General features: G+C 37.6%; 3 protein-coding genes across 7 annotated transcripts in view; all 3 read left to right on the top strand.

Annotated features, from left to right (window-relative positions):
- The window catches only part of dlgap2a (discs, large (Drosophila) homolog-associated protein 2a), a 184,945-nt gene extending 174,639 nt beyond the window's left edge, over positions 1 to 10,306 (top strand). For all 3 annotated transcript variants that reach the window (XM_008399523.2, XM_008399525.2, XM_008399524.2), the window contains 2 exons: positions 2,719 to 2,871; positions 3,004 to 10,306. In XM_008399523.2, the coding sequence (XP_008397745.1) occupies positions 2,719 to 2,871; positions 3,004 to 3,210 (360 nt within the window). In that variant the 3' untranslated portion in view covers positions 3,211 to 10,306. The remainder of the gene's footprint in view (positions 1 to 2,718; positions 2,872 to 3,003) is intronic.
- Positions 10,307 to 11,724: 1,418 nt separating this feature from the next.
- On the top strand, positions 11,725 to 16,681 carry cln8 (CLN8 transmembrane ER and ERGIC protein). Its single transcript, XM_008399511.2, has 3 exons — positions 11,725 to 11,825; positions 13,422 to 14,045; positions 15,067 to 16,681. Exons 2-3 carry the CDS (start codon positions 13,506 to 13,508, stop codon positions 15,391 to 15,393), a joined length of 867 nt encoding a protein of 288 aa, XP_008397733.1. The 5' UTR covers positions 11,725 to 11,825; positions 13,422 to 13,505; the 3' UTR covers positions 15,394 to 16,681.
- Positions 16,682 to 17,804: 1,123 nt separating this feature from the next.
- The window catches only part of arhgef10 (Rho guanine nucleotide exchange factor (GEF) 10), a 50,391-nt gene continuing 42,630 nt past the window's right edge, over positions 17,805 to 25,565 (top strand). For all 3 annotated transcript variants that reach the window (XR_001776158.1, XM_008399510.2, XM_017302522.1), the window contains exons 1-2: positions 17,805 to 17,982; positions 24,713 to 24,822. Coding sequence is in view for 2 of the 3 variants with exons in the window: in XM_008399510.2 (XP_008397732.1) it covers positions 24,786 to 24,822 (37 nt within the window). In the remaining variant the exon portion in view is untranslated. The remainder of the gene's footprint in view (positions 17,983 to 24,712; positions 24,823 to 25,565) is intronic.

Here is a 25,565-nt window from a genome sequence, read left to right as displayed (position 1 = left end):
TACAAGCAGCCATTGCACACATTGCCTCTCAATGTCATTCGCCGGAGTCCCAAAGCCTTAAAATTGGTTTTACAGCCTTTTTTTAGGCTGATAGATCTCAATGACCTTGTTTCTCCTCATTTCATGCTGTCAAACAGGTTCTATTTAATTAATTTCTTGATTTTACAGGTCTGGCAGTAATCAGGCTTGAGAAAAATTGAACTCAGTTTTTCAAAAAAAAAAAGGTTAATCACAGTTTATTCATGATTTAACGAGCTGGGCCATTTCTTTTCGCATAGGTTTCTTTCAATTCCTTTTCATTTAATAAATGAAGTCATCATTTGAAAACAACATTTAGTAGTAACACAATCTATCTCTGACTGATGTTAAAATGTGTATGATGATCTGAAACGTGCAAGTGTGGCAAAACAGTAAAGAATATACAGAATATGTCAGGAGCCAAATGCTTTTTCAAAGCACAATAGAAAAAGGACAATAGGGAAAAAAATAGTTTAAAAGGGGCGACACAGGAGAATCTGTAACACTTTATTTTATTGTTCATAAGACTGCAGTGACACTGTCATAAACATGATATAATACCTGTTATGAACATGAAGTTGTCTTCATGAATGTTTATAACCATTGTCATGAAGTGTCATTCGGTAAATAATGGCACTTTTCATACAAAGTTGACATTTTGCATGAACATTTAATGCAAGTTTTAATGGAACTTTGCATTGAAATTGTCATTATTTACCAAATGACACTTGATGACAACAGTTCATAAACATCTTTGAAGACTCCTTCATATTAATGACAGGTGTTATGTGATGTTTATGACAGTGTCATTTCAGGCTTATGCACACGCCTTCAGATAAAGTGTTACTGGAAAATCTTTAGAATGCAAAGCTCTGCTATTGAATTGTGAATTTTATGAAACAATTATAGAGCAGCAAGAGAAAATCAGCAGTCACATCATCTAAATGTCACAAGAAAAGGTATCTCTGGGTTATCAAATTGCCATGTCTATTTGTCATAGAAATGGGTGTGAGAAACATAAAATCTGAAAGTTCTCTTGGATCTGTAGATTTAGAGATTAAATATTTATTGAATAAATCTGAAACCAGATATTTTCCATACAAAGTAGAAATAGTTATAATTGGTAGACTGACCTTTTCCTGTTTTTGCTCAGTTAGGTATACTACAATATATTTGTATTTTCTAAAAAAAAAAAAGAGAAAGAAATTAAAATGTTTGCATAAACTATCTTATCGTGTGATAGACCTGCCTTTAAAGTTTATGACCACATTTCAGTTCAGTTTGTTTATATAGTGCTAATTCACAACAAATGTTGTCTTGAGGGTCTTTACCAAAAACGTATTTAAATTAAATCACTCGTACACGGAAATTAATTTTATTTATCAAACAACACAGAAAACCAAATTAATTATTCAAAGAAATTTATTTATTTATTTATTTATTTATTTATTTATTTATTTATTTATTTATTTATTTAAATCTAAGGAAGCCCATCAGATTCGAGTCATTGACTTGCAGCTTTCACCCCTCCTGGATGAGCACACAGAAACAACAGAATATCACTTGCATTGTGTCGCTGACATCAATCCCTCTGAACATGATTGTAGTGACAGTGAAGAGGAAAAACTCCCCTTTGACAGGAAGAAACTTTCTGCAGAAGCTGAATCAGTACAAGCGGCCAGCTGCCATGACCAACTGGGGTTTTGAGAAGACAGAGCAGATATGAACTGATGTAGGATTATTTTCTATGTTGATAAAAGTAAAAAAGTTCATTAATGGGCGACAGCATTATCTCAGCTGATGAATTGAGTTTACTCACCATCCTCTCCCACCAGCCCCAAATTCTTTTAAGGTGGTCTCTTGACCTTACAATAAGTAATAAAATCTCTCTCTCTGCCTCTCTTTCTTTCTTTAATTCTGGCATTTAAAAAATTAAAACAGTTTTGATAATCTTAGCTGGAAGCAGAGAAGGTCCAAATGTATTCATACTGTGGCATGACACTGACACAAAAAGTTTATTTTCACAACGTGAATAACAATTTCAGGAGTCAATATGCTTTTAAGATAATTCCTTATCATGGCTCACAAGTAAAACATATCCCATCTGTTGCATCATGCTCCTGTTACCTACATGATTCATACATGACTGAGATCCCTCACACCCCTCAGGCTCTTTTGTGATAAAATATCTCCTGTGATGAATCATCTAAACAGACATGAAGATGGTTCACAACACAAGGATTACGTTTTGGGAAAAAGTTTTTATAATCTCTGGATTGTGATGATGTTCCTTTTAGGCACATTGTCAGTGTGATTTAGCACCAAATTAGATCTTGCTCTTTTACGTATCATTTTGTCTTATACTGCTTTAGAAAATATGGATGAGTTATTGTGACGAAAGGTGAAGCAGAAAAGAAATTTCTATATTAAGTAGGAATTGATGATTCGCTAAAACCTGAACCAGGCCATCTTTGGAGACAGTGGAGCGTTTCTCAATCTGTTCTTTTCATCTGCAAAATCAAATGATTAATAGGACCAACGTGACAAAGACAGTTTTTTGTTTCATAGCTCATCCATGACGATATGCCAGAGGTAATCCCCCTACACTCTGATTTTTTTTTAAGTCAGATAAGGACACCTAGTGGATCTGAACTGAAATGCAGTAAGTACCGTTTCCTGCATCTTGCATTTTCTTCCCAGGACCCTAGCGCCATGCCGCGACCCACCTCTCAGGACCTGGCTGGGTTCTGGGACCTGCTGCAGCTCTCCATTGACGACGTCAACATGAAGTTTGACCAGCTGCAGCAGATAAAGAACAACAACTGGCGACCAATTGACAGCCCAGAAAAGAAGGTAAGGAGTCAGAGTCCAGTTTGGTGATTTTTTTATTTTTTTGTTTGTTTTTTGTGGAAGCAAAAGGAAAACACACATGCAAGTTGTAGGTGGGGAAGGGGACTTATGACCATTGTCTCCATCTTCCTGCAGCCACCAGCTCCCGTACCAAAGAAGACAGTAAGACAGAAGAGTGCAGTGACCAGGGAGAAATCCCTGGACCTCCCTGACAGGCACCGGCAGGAGGCACGCCGGCGGCTCATGGCAGCCAAACGTGCAGCCTCTTTCCGGCAGAATTCGGCCTCGGAGAGAGCGGACAGCATTGAGATCTATATTCCAGAGGCTCAGACTAGACTTTGAGAAAACGTTGGATCAGGGATCTGTACCTTTCCCTGCTCCTGTGCTCCAGCAACTCTAAAACTAGCCTTTTTTTCTAGACTGCTTCTTTCTCAACCCCTCCTTTATCCATCTCTGGTCCGATTGCCATCCTCAGTGCTCATCACCAACATCACAGGACTGTAGGATGTGCCGAGGCTCGACTTCCATTGCCAAAAACATACATCTGACATGGGTGGGTTGGATCTTTGTGTTGGTTTGTTGGTGATCAAGATCTACTATCTCTCTCATGTCTTGGATGAATACATCTGTAGTTTTTCAGCATTTGCAAAGTGCCATTTTAAGAGGAAGAAAAAGTGCAGCTTTGAAAACCTTACCAGCAACCACACCTTGGAGCTAAACATCAATGTGTTTATTTGGAGTTCTATGAAATTGGTCAAAGTTTATAACCGTTCACTATTTTTTAGTCTCTACAGATTACCTTTGCTTCTGCAGTCTCTACAGGATTTAATCGACGGCTAAGCATCACCAATTTGTTGAGTTTGAAAAAGTGCCAATGCTTGAAATACCTCAACTATGTGCACATGGTACAGGTTACCTATTCAAGGTGCTTCAGGCAATTCCTACTAAGCTTTTGATTGGTTAGATGTGAAAAATGCAGCCTTCTACCATGTCTAGTCATGATAAAATATTTAGGTGTGCATCTTAATAAATCTAAATATAATTGACAAGTTTATTTATTTCAGTAATTCAAATCAAAAAGTGAAACTCACAAATCGATTATTTCACACTTAATTGGTAATTATGACTTTTACTAATGAAACCCAAAAATCAATTTAACATATTTTGAATATTATGTAAGAGAAATTTAAAAATATATATTATAGCGAAATATTTGACTGTACCTTTTTTCAGTCACAGTTTTCCTTCCACTCAACTTTCCATTTATGTTATTCTGATGAATGGAAGATTGGTAAAAATAAATAATTAAAAAAGACTTTTTGTGGTTTACCCTCCTTGTGGAGGTTGTATTTAATCTATGTTGCATACCTTTTCCCTTTTTGACATGAATGTCTTGAAAAAATGTCTTATTTAATCATATTTTACTTTATTCAGATGCACCCAAGTTCAGTGACGTGGTGTAGAAATAACATCTGCTTGCTGTTTAATGTGCACCTTTCACAGCGGTTTTCTAAATATCCAATGTTCATGTTGCCATCCTTCAGACATTTACTTGAAGCTGTAAACCTGCAAGTCTTGTGCCAACATTTTCATCATGTCAATGCAGTAGAGAAGAAACAAAAAAACTATGAAAGTTTATGTAACTCCTTAGATTAAAATGTGTAGACAAATGCACTTATGCACTTAATATAATTCTAAATATTTCCAAGGGAAATGTACATAACCAAGTTCATAATAGTACTGTTGTATTTTTTTAATTGTGAGTGGGAATGTTATGCTGTTTTTTTTCCCTCCTTATGTTTGGTTTCGAAATATCTGGATGATCAGAGGCACATAGAATTTTGCTGCTCAGTTTTCATCATTTCCCAAAGACTTTCAAGTTGCGCCTTCAGTCCACAGCTAATGAGGACTGATAAGAAGTAACCATCAAAACATAAACAAAATGTCAATATTTCTTTAAGCTATGAACTGCTTCTTGATTTTCAAATATACTGCAAATCTCCAAGTCTGTGGCAGTGTCCCCAAGCATTATCATAACGAAGTCCCTCCAACGAAAAGATCAGAATTAACAAGCTGAAACTGGGACAAAGGATTTCCCGGGGGATGCAGATCTTAAGTCTCAAACAGTAGAAACTTCACAAGTATATTGCTAAAAACTTGCATAAAATGGGATATGATGAGGATAATGTTTGAAATAACTTGAAACAATGCTCAAACAAGCTGTTTCTCCTCCCCACTATGACAGAAAATAACTATTTGAGGGGGGATTCATTCCAAATCAACACAAAACTAGTCAGAAAGAACATTCTACAACTTTTGCTCGATTGGGGTATTCTCTTGCAGGATGCCTCCATTTTTGTTTGTTTTGTCGCGGTGAGTCCAGGTGCGATAGACAAACAGTATTGGAATTGGAAGTGCAGATTTTGCTGTGTGTGTATGTTAACCATAATTACAAAGGTCTATGTTTTGAACAACTGATGACAAGATAAATAACAACCAATGTTTAGATATTTCTGGTGGGTAAACCTCTTTTAATGCTATTAATAGTTTTATGTTTACTTTTATTTAAACTTCTGTAAATCAGTGAGATGGCGTGATGTGATCACCGCTGATCTGTTATGCTCATAATACATTTCACTCTTCCAATATTTTGCAATGAGTTAGTCTTGGGCATTAGTATCCGAAGTTTATGGACAAGAATTGAATATAAGTTCAAATTGATCTCTGAATTGATATTTTCTCAATAACTGTCGCAAAACTTCAAACATTAAGCATAATTGTATAGGGTAGAATAAATGTATTTGAATGCATTTCTTCCACTCTAAATTGAGCTGAGAAAAATTATTACCAGCATGAACCATTAATACTAGTTTGAAACAAGGCAACAGAAATAAGTTGGAAACCAAAATAAAACTATTACTCAGAGATTCCTAGATTAGACCTTCTCTCCCTCTGAAAACAGAAACCAAATTGTTGTTCTCCTGACACTGATCATTAAATGCTTTGATTGGGAATCTGAGCCAGCATTTTGAGTTGGATCAAAATATTGGACCTACTTTAAATAGGTTTTCAGATTAAAATATTAATTACATTTTTCAAACCTCCCTCGTTGAAGTGAATGCTTTCATCAGAAAATGTGAAATTGTTCATTTCAAGAAGTTTAACAGGCGAGATGCTGCTAAGACCAAACGTAGGATTTGACTTTTGTTGGACTTTATTGTGCCAAGTATATTAATATTTTACTTGTGCTGATACCCATAAATCTGTGAGGTTTTAATTATATAATGTTAACACTAAGTCTGCAGTTCCTCACTGTGCGTTTGCGTTGCTTCACCTTTTATTAAAGTGTGAGTTAAAGTTGCCATTATATTGGGTGATATATACCACATAATGTGAAATATTCACTGTTATAACAAAACTAACAGGGAAAGTTTTAGCCTGGTAGAATTTAGTTCAAAATTTAAAAAAATAAAAAGTGGTTGAAATATCTGATAGGACATTTCTACACATAATATGGGTAAAGATTTAAAAATATGATCTAAAACAGAGTAAAGACCGGTGATGCAACTTAACATTTTATGTTAGCATTTGCCTAATATCAACAAAATAATCCCTTGAAATATTTTTTTCTCTTACCTCAGGTTGCATTTATCTATTAATATTTTGTTGTTAATAATGTCAAGCATCTATATGTGGCAAAGAAAGCAAAGACAGAAAAAAATCAATTTGCCATAATCGATGGAATCATAAAGTATGTTCTCTACCAAAATGGTAGACTTGTCAAATTCTGGACTACATGCCTGACAGTAAAGCTGCAGTATAACCTTAAACAAGTACAACATTCTCAAAAAATATCTAATGTGGCAAAGAAATCTCCAAAGAAGAGTGGACTCAGGTTCCCCTACAGTGATGTAAAAGATTGTTTGCCAGTTACTACAGAGTGTTAATGTCAGTTGAGGCCAGTTTAACTACTTTTTCACATGGAGCCAGGTTGGTTTGTGGTATGTTTGTTCCCTTACTAATTGAAATCATCTTTTGAAAGCATCTTTTCGTCTTTAGTCTGGCTATCTTTGAAACCTTCGATTATGAAGTTTGTTTGATAATCTGGAATATTTGTGTGACACAAAGTCTGATGCAGAGGAAATCTGTAAGGGTGATAAGTATGAGAGTGAGTACATACATAGTTCTGCAGTTTACTCCACAATTTAAGGAACCTTTAACAGCATAACGCTGGATTTACAATTATTGCCTCTGTGTTTGATGTCAGACCGCTGGCAGAGCCGACTCATTCTCTGCTGTTGCCAGAGTGGCAGGCAGCGAGAGGTAGAGAGACAGACTCGGCCTGACATATGCTGGCTTAAAGGAGACCGGCGCTCTTGCAGTGAGCCCCGAACTGCTGGTGCTGTACGCTGTGTGTAGCTTCAAGGCTGTTTCAGTGAGAATGGCAAGGCGCTGCACTGGGTAATTTTCAGCCTGACTTTGACTAAGCAAAGCAGCTTATGTAAGATTTTGGGTCCTTGGTGAGATCAAGCAAATACCCTCCAAGGCCCTTCAGAGCTTGTGTTGATAAATGCGTTGCTGAATAGCAGCCCACACTGTAAAACTTAAAGCATCAGCACTACATCCATTGGCCTTTGTCAGTTTCTCCCTGGCTGACTTTGTTGAAGGCTGTCACTGAAGTGGCTGTGAACTATCTTGATTATGCAAAACGAGCAGAACTAAGCAGAAGTCTTGCATATCCATTACATTGGTTCAGTTTAAAATATGGTTTTCTTCTTCTCCAAGTAGCACTAATTTCAGCAAGACAATTTGTCTAGTAATGTCCATGAATGAATAGCACTAAGTAGCAATGCAAGATCAGTAAAAAGGGTTCAAACAGATTTGAGCAATAGAAGTAGGCCTGCTTCACCATATCTGTATATANTACATAATATATATGTACATGTATACATATACATATATATAATTTTGTTTTAATATACTTCCTGACATGGAAAAAGTGGGTTATTCTCAAGCAAATATTAAAAATTAACCTTGTAATTCCAAACATTATCAAAAAAATACTGTATGTATAGTCTGAGGAAGACTTTAAAACATGCAAACTCGTAATAACTAGTGTCACCCAGTTTGGCTAAAATAACTTCAGTGAAATTTTTCTTGTCGCATTTCTAAGTTTTTAGGCAGTCCTCTGTGGATTTACTGTTTTGTTTTGGGTCATTGTCATATTACAGGGTACAAGTTTTTTGATATATGAACTCACAATTTCTTCAGGCATCCTCTGACATACATTGGAATTCATGGTGGATTCTATAGAAATGAGCTGGCCAGAGCCTGATGCTGGAAAGCATCCACAAAGCGTAACACTCCCATCCCCATACTCCATAGTTAGTGTAAGGTCCTTTCCTGGACATAAATATTCAGTTTTAGACTCATTTAGCCAAAGACCATTAATCCAGAAGTTGTATATGTTCTCTTCGGCAACACTTTGTCTTAAAAAGCAAAGGTTTCCATTTTGCACATCTCCTATGAAAGGAGAAGTTGCACAGTCTCTTTGTTGTTGTTGTACAGGCATGCACTTTGATATCAACAGTGACACCCTGCTGTAGGTCTGGTGCTGATAAATTAAGGGGGGTTAGAAACTTCTCTTAGCATCTTGCGTTCTGCTGTCAGGATGAACTTGCTTACATGGGCATGATGGAAATTGTTTTGAAAGTTTTCATCTTACAGATTATATTCCGTACAGTGGAACTGCTGCTTTCAAATTCTTTTGAGACCTCTAGAAATCCTTCGCCAGACTCATAAGCTGCCACAATCTTCTTTCTGCAGTTCTTAGAAACTCCAGCAGTCAGGAGCACATCAAACTAAAAATCTTAAATCTAATCATTTAAGATCTTGTTCAAAATCCAGAGTAGCAGATTTTCTAATCATGATAATATGGTATTTTATGTGGAATTTTATCCACTGAAAATTGGAATGAGCATAGAGGTGTCCAACTTTTTATGTTATGTTTTACAGAATTTTTTTCAGCTTTATTTGCTTATTTAAACAACTTGAGATATCTTTTTATTGGGTATTGGTATCAAATATCCTTATGTCCAAAGATACTAGCAAACACACAGGCTTTCAGAGGGTACCCTAATTTTTCTACATGACTGTAAATACCTTTAGAAAAAAAAAACCTTTAAAACTCTAAGTCTTTTTCCAACCCATGCATAGAGTTTGCTGCAGCAGCAGGGTCAGGTTTGTCTCCAAGAGTGAATCATTTTTCTTCCATAAAACATGTTTTTCTTCACCCTTTTCATCAGTAACAGACTCTTTCATGAGGAGTTCCAAGGCCACCTCCTACAAACGGACTCTGTACTCCTTGAAGCTCCTTTTGAAGGGTTTTCTATGCTGGATCTTCTTGGATGACATAGATTCAGATCTTCATAATGTGTGCCCTGGACGACCCTTTGATTAAGAATGCAGCTGCAGGTTTTGTTTGCTCTTTTGTTATTTTATTTTAATTTTATTCTCCTCAAACTTTGCGAAAATGACGAGGACAAAAAAAAAAAAAAAATACATGCCAAGCTATTAACTGCAAGTGCCATCATGTTGACTTCTTTGGCATATTGTAAAATCATTTCTTGCATCACTTTTAATAGGTTTTTAATAAAACAAAGAGGGGAACAGCTCTCTCGTTTAATATTTAAAGTGTATGCCTGTATTTTAGCATTCTGTGGCCTCACATCTAAGGGGACTGTCTATGTTTTAACTCTAGAACCTACAGTATAATATGAAATTCTTCAACAGGAATTTTTTTTTGTAACTATGCTGCTGAAAGAGCATCACTGAGACTAATACACTTCCTTTAACTTGGAATGTGAGATAACTCTATGATTACTAGATAAAGTAAAAAAAGTTAGTTGTTTAGCTAAAACTATTTTCATCTCTTGTATATCATATCTATTGTAAGAATGAATATAATGCCAAATATTCATTATTTGTAAAGAATATATATATTATATATAGATATAGATATTAATATATAAATATATAATATATGCTTCATTGGAACACAACTATTTTCTGCTTTGTTCATATTTTCTGTTTTGCTTATTTTATAACTTGATATGATGGCATGCAAAAGACATATTTTGAATGTATTTATTTACTTCTTTATTTCGTTCAGAATTACAGCACTGTCCCATTGATGTTTTCTGGTTATTTGGACGCATTTCACACGTGCATTTCTCAGTGTGGGTGACATCTGTGCAACATATTGCATTTTTAGCTTTTTACTTTGTATGAGTTCACTTAGACATATGCATCCTCCTTTCTTCTGTCCAAACTGAGCAACTTGAAGATTTTCCCCTCTTTCCAGTTTGGTCGTTGCTTAGGGGTCATCCATTGTAAATAATATTGCAATTAAATTTTTGTAGAAAAGATTTGGAAAATGTCTTGTGAGTTTTGTCTGTTTATTTCATTATTTACTTCTGTTTGTGTAAGTGTAAACTCATTAATGTTAGTGACAGGGACTAATTTAAGGCGTTTTTCCACTACTTTTGGTAAATAATAAATACACATTTTCCACATTTCTTGTGGAAATTACAAACCTCAAAGCATTTAACAAGAATCTTGTATGATATTTAGAAATGGAAATTATTTCCAATTCTACTCTTAAAAAATAACCTAAGCTCATTCAAACTAGGCAGAGAAAGATACAACTCAAGTATTACCACAAATTTTCAATTGGATTTAGAATTCGACTAGGCAATTCTAGCATATAACCTCAATTTAAATTAGACCGTTTCATTATAGCTCTAGTAGTATGCTCAGAGCAGCTTTCCTGCTGGAAGATGAAGTTCTTCTAAAATTCAAACTGCAGGATAGTTGGATGTTCCAACAGGATAACGATCCCACAAACGCATCAAATCTGGATTTGGAATGGATTAAGATGCTTACTTCATAAAACGCCACCGTGCACTACCATGCTGAAAACGTTTGGACAATGCTTAAAGTTAGATGTGTGTCGGTGAACCATACAGTTTAATAAAGCTCTACCAATTCCCCGAAGATGCGTGATCATATTTCCAAACAGAATCATTGTGAATGTGGGATGGCGACAAAAAGGATTCCTCTCTACCTTGTTAATGGAAATGTATGGTATGTAATATAAATTATTTTTAATATATATTTTTTAAATATTACATACCATATGATTGCTATTATTGCTATAAAGATGGCAATAACTATAGCTGTCTATATATGTTTAAATATTTTAAAAATGCAATAATAAATTACATTATTAAAAGATTTAGCAACACATGTGTACTTTATATAAAAAAAGCAGAATATATGTTAAAAATTCAACAATGTGAATATGCATTTTATTTAACTAATTTATTGTCTGTTTGAATTATTAAGAGATGGACTGTAGCACAATAAACAAATGTAATAGATTTTGACAATTATTTTGAGTTAAAATATTGTTGCCATTTTTAATTTGGAGGTAGATATTTGTAGATAAGTATTTGTATATTTATTATCTTATGTATTATACTAATTCTATTTAAATTATCACATACATAAATATTTATCCGACTGGCTAATCGTGAAAAATGGAGTGAAACCGACTTTCCATGTCTGCAAGTCACAAATGATGGCAGTATGCCGCCCCCTGCTGGACAACAGCAGCCTGGCAGATTGCAAATACTCGGATGCAGGTAAAGCACCATGAAATGTTTACAAATCGGCATATTCTGTATCTTAAACGCTAATTTTCACATATATTCATTTTGTCGGGTATTTAATTTGCCTTTGTTTATGAAACGGATCGGTTTCAGTATCAATGACGTATTTTGGAGGCGTGACTTCCGGTTTGGGTGCCATGTGACCAAATTGGAGTCTTATGATGCGAGACTTCCTGTTGTAGTCGGATAATACAGAGACACCGTGTTCATTACAAACATATCACTGTGAGTAAAATTCACTAATATTACCTCATTTTCTGTCAGATTGTCCTGGCCGCGCAGTTGCTTGCTTATTCGTGTCATTATGAGTAAAAGTTTAGTCTGACTCATCATGTCAGTTAGCAGAGATAACATTTTGTTTCTAAATTTAGCTGGTAACTTCTCGCAAGAAGCGATTTTATCACTGTGCGTTTCAGATAATTAAACATAAAGACGGTGTGTTGAAGCATTTTGCAGCATTTCATTGCTAGAATCATAGGGAGGAACATAACAAACAGGAGCAGTAAGCATGTGCCAGGTTTTTGACGATATAGGTATCCGATCTGATTGACCACAGGACTATTTTTCTCAATTAATTTAATCTTAACTACATTTAATCCGTTCAAGCTAGACCTTCATAATACACTAAAAGCAGATTCTGTATAAAGCAAGTTTGCGATGTGCGGGATCCATCCATCCATCCATCCATCCATTTTCTTCCGCTTATCCGGGGTCGGGTCACGGGGGCAGCAGCTTCAGAAGGGAGGCCCAGACTTCCCTCTCCCCAGCCACTTCTTCCAGCTCCTCCGGGGGAATCCCAAGGCGTTCCCAGGCCAGCCGAGAGACGTAATCCCTCCAGCGTGTCCTGGGTCTTCCCCGAGGCCTCCTCCCGGTGGGACCTGCCCCGAACACCTCACCAGGGAGGCGTCCAGGAGGCATCCTGACCAGATGCCCGAGCCACCTCAACTGGCTCCTCTCGACGTGGAGGAGCAGCGGCTCTACTCTGAGTCCCTCCCGGATGACAGATCCCGGATGTGCGGGATCTGTATTCATTTTGTGATGATGCATAAAAAATGTGCAGCTTTGGGGGTGAGAGGGAATAGGGGATGAAAGCCTTAACTTGTAACAGTCATAATCAGCTGATCTAATTCTCAAATGCATTTTAAAATCTGTCACTCCACCAGCAATAAAAAAAACAACCTTTTTGCCTGGCCATTCTTTTGCTAGATTCTTGTACATTTCATTCATATCCTCACCTGTATGACTCATTCACTGCTTTCGGTTAAAGCACACAAGTGGCTTATTGCTAACAAACTCCATCTCCATGCAGGCATATAAGATTATGTGGGGCTTGCTGTTCATGCGTCACACATTAAAGCTCTCCCACTGACTCTCTTTAGAGATCCGGTCATTTTGTTTTTTATTTTGTTGCAGATTGTGGGAATTACTGCATCACCAAAATGCCTGAGATTAGATGTTATACACAAGGACTTTACTGTAGCGTGAAAGCCCTGGTTCTCAGTATGGTGGCATATAAAAACCTTCTGACTGGACAGTGCATTGTGGTTTCTCATGTTTGTTAAGTTAAACTATTCGATCTTGGTCTTGTGCTACACCTACAAGCTCAGTTCTGCCTTTTGTGTTCCTCAGACTTTAAGTCATCAGTTATTATTAGCAAAATTGTGTTTTGACATTTAGAGTAATATGTGTTCACGTTTTGAAATAGTCATGTATTCAAGTGCTAATTAGATGCCTCATAAGCTTTCTCTCTATTACATCTCAGTGGACGACATGACTCTACCTACTTTAGCAGTCTTGTTTGTTTGCTTTGCTGTTTTGCAGGCACCACACAGAATGCATTTGCCGATTGAAGTTCCCACCTGCAGGTGATCTTCTCCACCTAATCAGCTTCCTCCCTCCATCGCCATGCCCACTGAACAGCAGACCACTTCTCTACCCCAACCCAGCCCAGAGTGCTTTTCCTGGGACTATCGCCTTCAGCTCATCAGCCTTGGCTTTGGGTTCTACACGGCTGTATTTCTCCTCTCCCATCTCCTGTCACTAGCTCTGTGCTGCACTTACAATGCTCTCGCAGCCAAAGAGAAGGTCTTCTGGAACCTGGCAGCCACTCGGGCAGCGTTTGGCATTCAGAGCTCTGTGGCAGGACTCCGGGCTCTGACTGAGGAGTCCGCGTTAAGCAAAGACAAAGTGATTGGCCAGGAAGACTGGTCATGGTTTCATGTCCTCACAGCTACCGGCTTTTTTGTGTTTGAGAATGTGGCACTACATTCATCTAGTGTCGTGTTCCGGTCATTCGACTTGCCCTTGGCCACTCACCATTTCTTCGCCCTGTCAGGATTTGCAGGTGCTGTGGTGTTTGATTCTCAAGGACACTTCCTGGCAATGGTTACTCTCCTCCTGGAGATGAGTACACCTTTTACCTGCATCTCCTGGATGCTGCTGAAGGTAAAAGCTTCATTGTTTTCTCTGTGTAAAGTCAAAGTACACATCACAAAAGATTTCTTTACTCAAGCCATATTAACTTATTGGTAACGGAGGGGTGAGTATGAGACTCTCATGGTTCAACAACATTGAACTACAGTGTTTAAAAAAATTCTTGGATTATTGCAACCAACAAGGGATAGTGTAAATATATATAGATATATATGTGTGTATATATGAAACTATAAACTAAAAGATGGGATAAAAAATAATGAATGATTTCGTAGGTATGGTTGCATTATTAAAAACTACCCTGCCTTAGATAGCAGTTGCGGCACAAATGTCAGCAGCTGCAGACTTGATACTTAAACCCCAAAATTTTAAATGAGTGTTGCTGCTATATGATTTTATTTAAAACTGAAAAGGAAAATATTTTGTTATTAGTAAGTTGTCATGCAAAGGCTTACCCAAAAGTTTGCTTAGGATATTTAACCATTTATATACACAGGTATGATAACTTGATATTAGCTGAGTAGCTTCCATCCAGCTGCTGCAGTGGTTTGCCACAGTTTTAAAGCCAGCTGCCCGTCAGTACACAGAAACATTAGGGGGAAGGGCTGTGCTGTTTTCCTGTCACAAGTGGAAAAAGCTCAGGTCAACTTGACCCTTTCTCTCACCTCTCTTCCAGCATTTTTAAAAAGTAAATGTTCCGTTTACTCTTTAAGACCTCAGTCTTGAAAACAGTCTCTGACTCATGCCAACTACATATTAAATGTTTTTTTATTTTTGTTGTTTTTCATATCACATGGTTGGTTGCTGTTCCTTTGTCACCTAATTTTAAAACGTCTGGTTCTGTCAGTGCGTTTCAGTTCTCATTTGGCCTTCAGGGACATGTGATTCTTAAACAGATAAAGTTCAGTGTTGTTAAAAAAGGAAGTTCTGTACTTGCTGGTGTTGCCTAAACCTTTCTGTTCCTTTTCATAGCTTGTTAACATGCAATGGTATTCATGTATAAATGGTTGTTTCCTTTCTCCTCATGTGAAAGGCTGGCTGGGCTCGCACTCTGTTCTGGAGAGCCAACCAGTGGGTGATGATCCACATGTTCCACTGCCGAATGGTGCTCACTTATTACATGTGGTGGGTGACTCTGACCCACTGGGAGGGGATCAACACCCACGTGGCGCTGCCCCAAAGGCTGATCTTCTTCTCTGGACTCGCTCTGCTCACATTTATCATCAACCCCATCTGGACGCACAAGAAGACCATGCAGCTGCTAAATCCTGTGGACTGGAACTTTGGGAACAAGCTGGCACCGGTTAATGACATTACAGAGAATCAGTCTGGGGTTTCTAGGAAACCCCATAAAAACTGAAAAGCATTTACAAGATCCCAATCTGTCGAATTTACACTGCTTTTGTATTCCACTTCTCATAATTTATGTTTTAGATTAACGCTTTTAAGAGCATGAAAAGCAGTTTGGTTATATGGTCTCGTGATTTAATCATGCTGTGTGTCGCAGCAGTCTTCCATCATGTTGTTTTCCATAGATTTGTTTCAGTTTACTTTTTTTTTTTACCTTGTTTTGGGTAGAAAAGGGTGTATTTTTAAATCAGTTTTGTAAAAGATATCCAATACTCTCTGGGGAAAAATACAAACAAGCTGTTTCCTCAAGCTCTGCACCTGTCACACACACACAGCAGAGTTTTTGTTTAATTTGAGGAAACTGACTTATTTGTTGGATCCATTAAAATCTAAATGGACAAATTAGTTTGCAGTTAGTCTCGGAGTGCAAGTCTTCCCACGTCAGTGCAGCAGAGATCTGTCAGTGCACACAAAAAGCTTTTCTTCTTTATCAATGGAAGAAAGCACTGGAATTGTTGCCTTCACAAAGGCCTTACTGTCTGAAATGGAGATGCAGTGTGACAAAAGTGAAACAGCGATGACAACAGAACAAGAAAGTTATATTGAAACCAAGTTGTATTTTTTTTTTAAAATACTAAGAAATATACTTTAAGCTGCAGAAGACGGGTATATCCAAAACTAACATTATTGCATATTTGCTTAGACTTGCTGCATTGTTTGCATTATGTTACCTCTGGCTAGGGGACATTTTTAATCTGTGCTACAAACATTTATGGGTTTTTTTTGTTTGTTTTTTTTTTATGTAAAAATTAAGACTTGATCTGAAAATGTCCTCAAAATGCCAGATCAACATTTATAGGGGCAGTATTACATTATTTTTCCCCAGTTCTACATGCTATAATGTCATTCCCTCATCAAAAATATACCTGGAATGTTGCTTTAATTCTTCACTCGCTTGCAAAATCCTTTAATTTCCCATGGCAACCATTTGGGTGTAAAAAACGCTTTGTCTCACCAAGTGCTGCCTTTTCCACACAACTTCTCCTCCTCCACAGAACTCTTCTCTCCTGTGACTTCCCCACTCAGTTCCTTCAGACTAGCAGCAGCAGCAATTAGCAAAGACCTGGTGAAACCATGCATCTGCCGAGGTCTATGTATGAAGCATTTGACAGTGCAGTGCTCCTAAGAATTATGTTGTCATGACTCGCTGAAGTTGGAGCGTCGGAAAGAGCAGGAGCTTCTTAAAGAGATAGAAGCCCAATTTCAAGACATTAAATTGTAAAGTCAAATTACTTTTAAGTCATGTTTGATATAGCATTTTATAACAAATGAAGGCAACGGTTATTTCATTGTGCTATAAAATGTCAATGTATCTCTGGAAAATACATAATACTGCCAAAATCATGGACACTATGGAGTATATGCAATTGCCTTTTTCAATTATATCAGCATACACTGGAAGAAGACATTCTAGCAGATATTGGTTATTCTGTTCTGGATTGAATGTGTTTTGATTCATGTCAAAACATAATATTTATTTGGTCTAGATAGTTTCAACTGGAAACAGGATCTTGAGTCTGTGTGGTCTATGAATGTGACTTTCAAAATAAAAAAGATTTCTGATACAAAGCATATTTCTTTTTTCTTTTTACTTGAGTGGAGGTTGGTTTTGCTATTGAGCTACTGTAGGGATAACCTAGTGGGATGAGTAATTGCCTACCTATCCATATATTTTAGGCTTGAGTCCTGCTTCCTCCTGCCTCATGCTGCTGCATACCTGGGCAAGTCCTTTGACTCCAAGTTACCTACCGATATGCATTTCTGTTTTTGAATGTGTTCATTCGTGAGTGCTGTTGGATCGCAACACTAGATGGCACCGTTGGAGTTACTTTACCCTGCTGCTCATTTTCCAAACATTCCCTTTAACAGTCTAAAATTTTCAACGAAAAGTAATGTGTTAGAATTCAAAAAGTGAATCTGGTTCAATTTATGAATGCACTAAATTCACTGTTAATTTTCAAGCATTTCTTTCTGTTAGTAATGACTATATGGGTTACATCTAATGAAAACCCAGAAATACATTTCTTGGAAAACTAGAAAAATACATTAGACCTACAAAAAAGACTTAATATGAAAATGTTGACCTACTGAAAAATATATCCACATACAGTACACAGTCACTCAACATTTTGCTGAGGCTCCTTGTGAAATAAAATAAAAACAAAACCAAACACAAAAGTTATGCAAGTTGCTCAGGACTTTTCATCTTTTTCGTTTGAGAAATCTGAAGTCAAGTGGGAAGTTTTCTACCCGCTGATTCGTCCTACAGGAAAGAGCCTTGGAATGTTGATTGAAGTCACGTCAAGCCAATCACAGCTCGTCACACATCAGTCGTCCACCAATCGGCTGTTGACTGGAGGTAAAGAGGCTTCATGGATAGAATAATCTGCTAACATCGGGAAGAGCCGAAAAGAGGCTTGAAAAGTGGAGTGTTGATGCGAGACAAGTTGTTTTACAGCCAGAAAAGTGTTCAGTTTAAAACGTTTCTGTGATATCGTGGAGCTATACGGGAATTGGATTATGGGAAGGCAATAAAATGGTGAGTTGGAGGCATTTTTCTAACTTTATGAGAAAGTTTAAGAACTCTTTTGTCGTACTTGTTAAGTATCAGTTAACAGGCTGAAAATGGTATACAAATTGATATTTTTGCGTGGAATACTAACCCCTTTTTTCAAGTGTTAAACAGAATTGTGAAATGAAGGTAACGTGGCGTCCTAGTTAACATAGTGATGTTGCCAACTCTGTCAGCCACCAATATAGCATGCATTATAATTTAAACTCTCTTTGCCATACACATTCTTTAATTAGTTGGTCCTAAACAAGCGGCCTTAGGGATGTATGTTTTACTCAGAACAACATCAGTTGCATTTGGTATTTGTTTAGCATAGAACAGATGGACGTTTACTACCGCTTTGATTTTCTACAAATCACTTGTCACTTGTCAGTGTTAATAATGTTATGCAGGAGCTATCTCTAGTGTTCAGTGCCCTCATTCTATGTTTTAAACTACATAATGAGAATATAGTAGTGAATATATATAAAAAAAAAATCATATGGACCTTAAACTAGCTTAAAGCACGCAGTTTTCCTGAGATGCTGCTCAGCTACAAATTCAAGTAGTCATGCATGACATTCCTCAGTCAGGGAGCACTGCACAGATTTGGTCAACTGGAAGTTCACTCTAAACAAGTTGTAAAACCGTGGCTTAAGGTAACTTTTTCCCTTAGTCACAACTTTTCAGCTGTTGCAAGCAGTCAGAAGATTGTTTAAATATAAATATATCTTTGGTTTTGATGTGTAATGTGTGGTGTCTTGTATGTAAAGCTTATTCTGCCAGGACAATGCTGACTTGGTAGTTGGTGGGAGTCACACTCCCATGCTAGTACGTATACAAAACTCCATGTGGGTGATTTGTTTAACAAATAGCCAGGGCGACCCGGCTGCAGTGCTTTCTTTAATGACACAAGAAAGCTGCTGGCAGTGCAGTCTGAAAGCTAAATTTAATGTGCTTGCATGAAAGTGCTTCTTCTGTTGAACAGGTGCATCACATTGAATTAGAATATCATCAGAAAGTTAATTTGTTGCATTTACTAAATTCAATAAGTGAATCTAAAAGTTGATAATGGTTCATTAAATAGTTCATTAAACACAGTAATACATTTGAAATGCTTAATGTTAATTTTGATGACTTTGGCTTGTAGCTGATGAAAACTATTTTAAAAATTGTTTTGCATAAAAACAAGCAAACAAGGCATTTTTAACATATCAGTCTCATTTTGCCATGTACTGTAAAGTATATGCATTAAATATTTGTTTGGGTCTCTTTTGCCAAGAGATACTCAGTGCAAATTGTCATTGAAGCAGTCAGCCTGTAGCACCGCCGCATGGTGAAAGAAGCCTAGGTTCCTACATTAGCCACTCATTCGCCTTGTTAGGTCTGGTCTCTGTCATCTTTCTCTTGACAACGCTGCATAGATTCTCAATGGGGTTTGGACTAGTTAAATTGGCAGGCCGGTCCAGTAACATTAAATAATGGCAAATAAATCAGGTATCGGTCCTTTTAGCAGAGTGGACAGGTACCAAGCCATGTTTAAAAATGAAATCAGAATCTCTATGAAGTCGGTCAGCAGAACGAAGCATGAAGTGCTCTAAAATTTGATGGTAGAGGACATCACTGACTTTGGACTTGATAAAGCACAATGGACCAGAACCGGCAGATGACATGACTTTGGAAATCAACACTATATGTGGAAACTTCACTCTGCACTTAAAGCAACATGGTTTCTGTGTCTCTAAACAAAAAGTATAGCCTTTTTTATTTTAGATAAGATGTTTCTAATGTTATTTTCGGTCATTTAGAGCTAGACAGCTAGACAGAACATAGGTACATGCATGTGTTGTCTCTCCAAGCAGTGACTCCAAGCCCATCCCCGTCCTTGTGAATCTCACCCAATCAGCTGAATGAACTTTGCTCCTTAATTCTCTCAACGATGCAGTCATCTCTGTTGCTTGTGTACCTTTTTGTGCAGGATGTTTTCCTTCCACCTAACTTTCCATCAGTAGATTGGGTTACTGCTTTGTATGACCAGTTAATGATTGTGCAGGATGAAACATTACATTCTTTGTGTTTTAAAAAATATACATATTTTTATTAAGGTCATGTAATGCTCCAAATTTCTGTGAAACTGAATTTTGGATCTTCATTAGCCATAAGCCATAATCGTCAAACATAATAAAAGCTGCAGGATATGTGTCCTTAGCTGCTATTATAGTTTATAAAGATAGATGCTTTTTCTTGGAAAAATAACAGTTTTGGGAAATGTTAAAATTCTTCACTGTTATGAGGCAACAACTCTACTTGGCAGTAACAACTCACTCAAATTGCTTTTTGTTTTCCATGGCAAAAGCTGAAGGATGCCAGAGTTCTCATCAGTTCGGAGACATGCCATTCGTTTTTAGAAAGTCCACCATGGAGTAATTGTCCAACTCATCATCCAGTCAATGATCCACTCAGATAAAACGGGGATTAGAAAAATATGTAGTCAGCAGCTGGGAAAGAGAACCCCTGGCTCTTCTGCAGGTGCATGTGAGAAATCACACAGTACTTGTTTAGCAGCTGGGAACATGCTTATATTTAGAATCAGAATGAACATGACCGTTAAATATGATAGGCATTGTAAATCACAGCCTGCCATACCCTTTTTTTAGCTCCTTATATTTTCACCAATTCAGTCTTGGCTTTCTCTACTCTTCCAGAATCAGGATTTGGACTTCAGGTATGGTAATGTGTTGAATTCCTGTTTTCCCATTAAAATCCTTTCACCTTCAGCTAGGCAACAAAAGCTCTTTGGATCTGCTCCACACACACACTAGTGTTCTTCTGGTGACATGTTGGGCTCTAAATGTTTTCGTGTGGCTTGCTGGATGGGTGGAGACCAGATAGAAATGACAGCCAAGACTGTACAGTGTATGCTGGTTTTACAGCACAGCCCTTCTCTTCAGTTCCTCACAGGGTTTTCTCTGTTATTAAAGCAAGCTGTAACTAATTTAACAATGACATTCATTACACCAATTTTAAAACAGGAACGATGTGGCACAACTGTAATAATTTCATACATGTGAAGTGATCAATGTCTAGTAGATTAGTATAGACCACATTCACTTCTGAAGCAGAGTTTCTGTGTTTGTTGGGCTGCTGAATGCAGACGTACTCTCACATGTTTGATCGATCTTGCATACTAAATCAAATAAGCCTCCCTCTGGGCCTCATTATTTAAAACTATGTCTCCATAATCTACTAAATACTTAGCTACTACCTCATCTATTTTTTTCCAACTTCCCAGCAGTCAAAATTCTTCAAAATGTCAGCTATCTTGTGCCTGCTTGTAAAACTTCCTCCACCCAATTTGAGGTCAGAAAGGGTGGTGCAGTCAGCTGCGTTTTGGAGGCTGTACGACCCAGATGCTGGTGTGATTTTGAGGTTAGCTGCAGATGGGACGGAGGGAAGGGTCCAGACTTCTTCCTGGACCACGGTTTGAAGAAACTGTCTTCTAAAAACTGTCAGTAGGTTTGAGAGGGGATTTTGAGCCCATCTTTGACCCAAAAAAGCCAATCCAACTCATATAAAATAACAGCCCATGCCCCATTCTCTAACTCTACCTAAATGGTGTCTGAGTCGAAGTGGATATCAGTACAGATCTAGCCACGGGCCAACCTGTCTAGTATGTAAAGGGATACTACTATTTCATCCATAAAACTTTTGAAAAATTTGTCTTCGGATATTTCTTGGCTCAGTTTAGATACTTTAGCGTATCTTGTACAGTGGTGGTTGGTTTGCGATGTCTCTGACCTCTGAACATTTTGTACTTCTAGGTAGTCCATATTGCAGTTCTGCAACATGATGGAACCAGAAGATAATTGGTTCCTGGTAGCTTCTCGCTTCATTCTTCTCAAATTCTTTGCAGCTAATTTTTTATTTTCTCAACAAGTTTCTTACAACCCTGTTGTCTGTACAACAAAACAATGATAGTTTTATGTTCACAACCCAACATTTAGCAATTTCAAGAGACCTGTGACTTTTCAATGTTGGTTAAATATCTGTTTTGCTAAAGAAAAGAAGCTGCCAAAAATATGCACACCTTGATAGGGTGTTGACCTGCTAAAAGCCATAAGCTCTGTCATCACAGACAGACACATCACCTGCTATGCTTAAATCCATTAAGTATTCAAGCTTATCCAGCTTGGAGTTTATAAAAACGCTGATCTGGTCAAAATACTCACGTACCTAGTAATTGTACACACATTGTTCATTACTGTACTGTTTAAAGCCTTCGTTAGCCGGGGTTTTTCTTTATTGGCCATGGCATAATTACTGTAATCCCGGCAGGAAGGTAAACTGCCAAATAAAACGTTTACCTAAAGACAGCAGACACAGCGGACAATAAGCACCACCCAGTCCTCTGGGCTTTTGTTGATGACTCTTAGCTCATATGAGGAATTCCACTTTTCAATAAGTGGACTCTTGAAAACTCGACAGCAGAAACAAAATCTCTTACTAAGTCAAGAGGGTTGGATGTTGAAGTGTGTCTCACATCAACATAGCCAGACTGATGTCTGCTTGGTAACTTATCAAATCTTTTTTTCTAAACATCCAGAAATCTTAAGAAACTGCTAGTGCACCCCTCATTTGTCTGTGGGTGAAAGGAGGCATTAGTCCCTACTGTAAAATATGATATTTTCTCAATTTAATAAATTTATCAAAACCAAAAACTTCTACTTTAAAACATTGGTTTTAAAATAGGCTTGGGGATCTGGTTAGTATGTCTCCCTGGTAAGGTGTTCCAGGCACGTCCCACCAGGAGAACACCCAGTGGAAAACCCATGACATACTGGAGGGACACTTTCTGGACTGGCATGGGGACACCTTTTGATTCCCCAGGATGAGCTGAATTGGTTGGGGAGAGGGATGTCTGAGCCTCTCTGCTTAGGCTACTGCACATCATCAGTTCCTTCATATTTTCTATGCAACTAACTTTGTATCAAACTTTATTTCCTGTACCACTGAAGGGAGCTGGAATTCCACCTAGGGTACTTGAGCCACAGAATGAATAATTTTTAAGTTTTGTTGTTGCAAACATTGTTATATTTTTTTTCTTTGAAGTTATCTGATAAAGTACTGATGTGTACATTTTTAGCTCCTCCTGCATCAGTAAAATTGGCACACAAAAAGCAATTTATCTTCAGCATTAGGGATCATGTAAAAGTGTTGTTTACCTGCTGTTTGTTCTTTAACATAGTGGAGATATTAGGACTCAGGTGAACAAATTATGTGCATTTCACCAGCAGTCTAGATGACTGTTTTCCTGTCTGCATAACACAGCTCAGCTGCAGAGCTTGTAATGACATGCTCAGCTGAGCCTGTCATCAACCATGGTGAGGACTTTAGCTTTCTGCTCTTACTCACGTTCACTGTGTTCCAATGCCTTTCTTATAAACACTCTGCTGGAGAGGAGAGTGATGACGAAATAATCTTCACTCTGGTTTGAAACTCGTTCTTATTTAGCTGTTGCACGTGTTTTGCACTGTTTGCTGTGCAACTGCCGCTGCAGTAGCTAGGAATGCTTTCTTTGAGCTGATCCTTCCCACAGGATGAGACGGGTGGTAGTTTGGTGCTCAGGTCACAACATGACACATGCTTTGAAAGATGTAATTTACCAATATGGCTTTGGGTTTTCTTTGTGAATAAAAGAAGAAATAATTGAGAGGAGGACCAAAAAAAGGTAAACATGGGAAGAATACTGTGCTCAATCCCAAAACATTTGCATAAAAAGTTTGTTTTAATGCATTTTCCTTTGTGTATCCTCCCTTACTTCCTTCCCTTGCTTTCCTAAATCCCAGTGGATCTGAGGGGAAAGGTGATTCACACTCTAAGGCTCCCAGCTGTTAGTTTTGACTCCAAACCTCTGTCATGTAGCTACGTGTTTCATTCTTGCATATCACCTTTCCTGTGTTCTGTATCCCTCCCCATACTCCACAGCATTGTTGCTCCTCCTACTTGTCCTTGTGGACCCCTCTCTGTATTGCACAGGCCAACATCACCTCAGGCGATGCACATTCGATCTATCTCTGCTAGCATTAGCATCATCTGTTAGTTGCACTGTTTTCAACAGACACTGGCTCTGTGTGTTCATATCCTCTGCTCTGGCAGTGAGCCACGCAGAGGACAAAAAGGCTGAAGATTTCCCGTTATTCATAGACAAAACAATCTTTGAGTCTCAGAATGAGATGTCGTTCTTGTCCCACATACTCTTAAGTAAATTTATCTGAGAAATAGACTGTGAACCTGTGTTGTGTCTTGTTTTATAGGAATTGTGTAGATGTACAATACGGGCTATACAAACTACCACAATGGCTGCTTTATGCTATATTATGATATGGTTCTGTCATGCCTTTGTGGGTATGTTCCATCAGAAAGACATTAACAGAAACTATCCTTGAGATGTACATTGGCAGATGAACACGGGTCTAAATTTGTGATTCAGATGAACTCGCTGTGTGACCTTTTTTTTTTTTTTTTTTTTTTTGTGTAAAGATTTTGAAGTCAAGTTTGTTTGAAAGTCGTCCTGGGGAGTTATGTTATACAATTCTGGTTCTTATTTGTTGTCTTTTATTATCTAATCAATCATCTAAGTATTCATGAGTTTTTCCTGTGACAAATTCATTTCTCCTCAGCAACCTAGCCTTCTGTAACATTTGACCTTTCTGTTTAGGAATGTCTGCTGGCATAGTTAAAGACCAGCTTTCTGGTGTTTGTGGAGCTTGTCCAGGAGACGAGAATCAACCATGGACGTGGATGAGTTTCCTCCCCCACCTCCTGAAAGTAAAGTCAACAAACCCCACACACACATACAACATCTACATGGGGCAGGTTGTGAAGCATGACGGGGGAATGGCAGCAGCAGAGGGCAGTTAGCTCAGTTGGTTAGAGCGTGGTGCCAATAACGCCAAGGTCGCTGTATGGGCCAAATGTTTTGAATACCATCTTGACAGGCAGATTAGTATGCATTTACACATTAGCTAAAAATGCTCTTACTTAGTGTGAGTAATTATCCTCCTTCTTTACCCTGTGCAGTTAAAAAAAAACACATTCTGTCCAGTTGGTGCTCTTAGTCTGAGACGGTCAGTCATTGAATGAATTAATCTCAGTATGTATGAAAATAAAAGTATGTTGTAATTTGTAGTTTTAGTTACTGGATATTAGTTGATATGTATATTTATTTGTTAAACTGAAAATGTGAAAAATGCTGAACAAAAGCATTTATATCAGAGTAAAAATTAGCTGATGCCTTACAAGAGGAGAAATATCATTGAAGAAATCTGTTTCATTTACATCTTACATCTTTAGGTAGTAAACTGCAATATTTGATCAATAATTTCCTGAAACCTAAACTGGTTTTAGGAAACCAGTTGATGAAAAACTAAAAGATATCAAAAAGCTGAATCAATAACATAATAGTGTGGATACCTGCATTCACTCAAAAAGAGTAATTTCAGAAAAACATCTTTGGAAAATGCCTAACTTCATTATTTTTCTGAAAGCTTTTAAAAGGTATGTTTATATAT

This window comes from Poecilia reticulata, linkage group LG22 (genome assembly GCF_000633615.1).
Source record: "Poecilia reticulata strain Guanapo linkage group LG22, Guppy_female_1.0+MT, whole genome shotgun sequence".
In the NCBI taxonomy this organism is placed as follows: Eukaryota; Metazoa; Chordata; class Actinopteri; order Cyprinodontiformes; family Poeciliidae; genus Poecilia; species Poecilia reticulata.
The sequence above is the reverse complement of the archived record's forward strand: the minus strand, read 5'-3'. Positions and strand labels throughout refer to the sequence as shown.

Excerpts from the sequence above, each read along its gene's own strand:
- cln8 (XM_008399511.2), top strand. The coding sequence starts at position 13,506 with ATGCCCACTGAACAGCAGACCACTTCTCTACCCCAACCCAGCCCAGAG. Across the intron at positions 14,046-15,066 it reads TCTCCTGGATGCTGCTGAAG|GCTGGCTGGGCTCGCACTCT; the intron begins GTAAAAGCTTCA and ends CTCATGTGAAAG.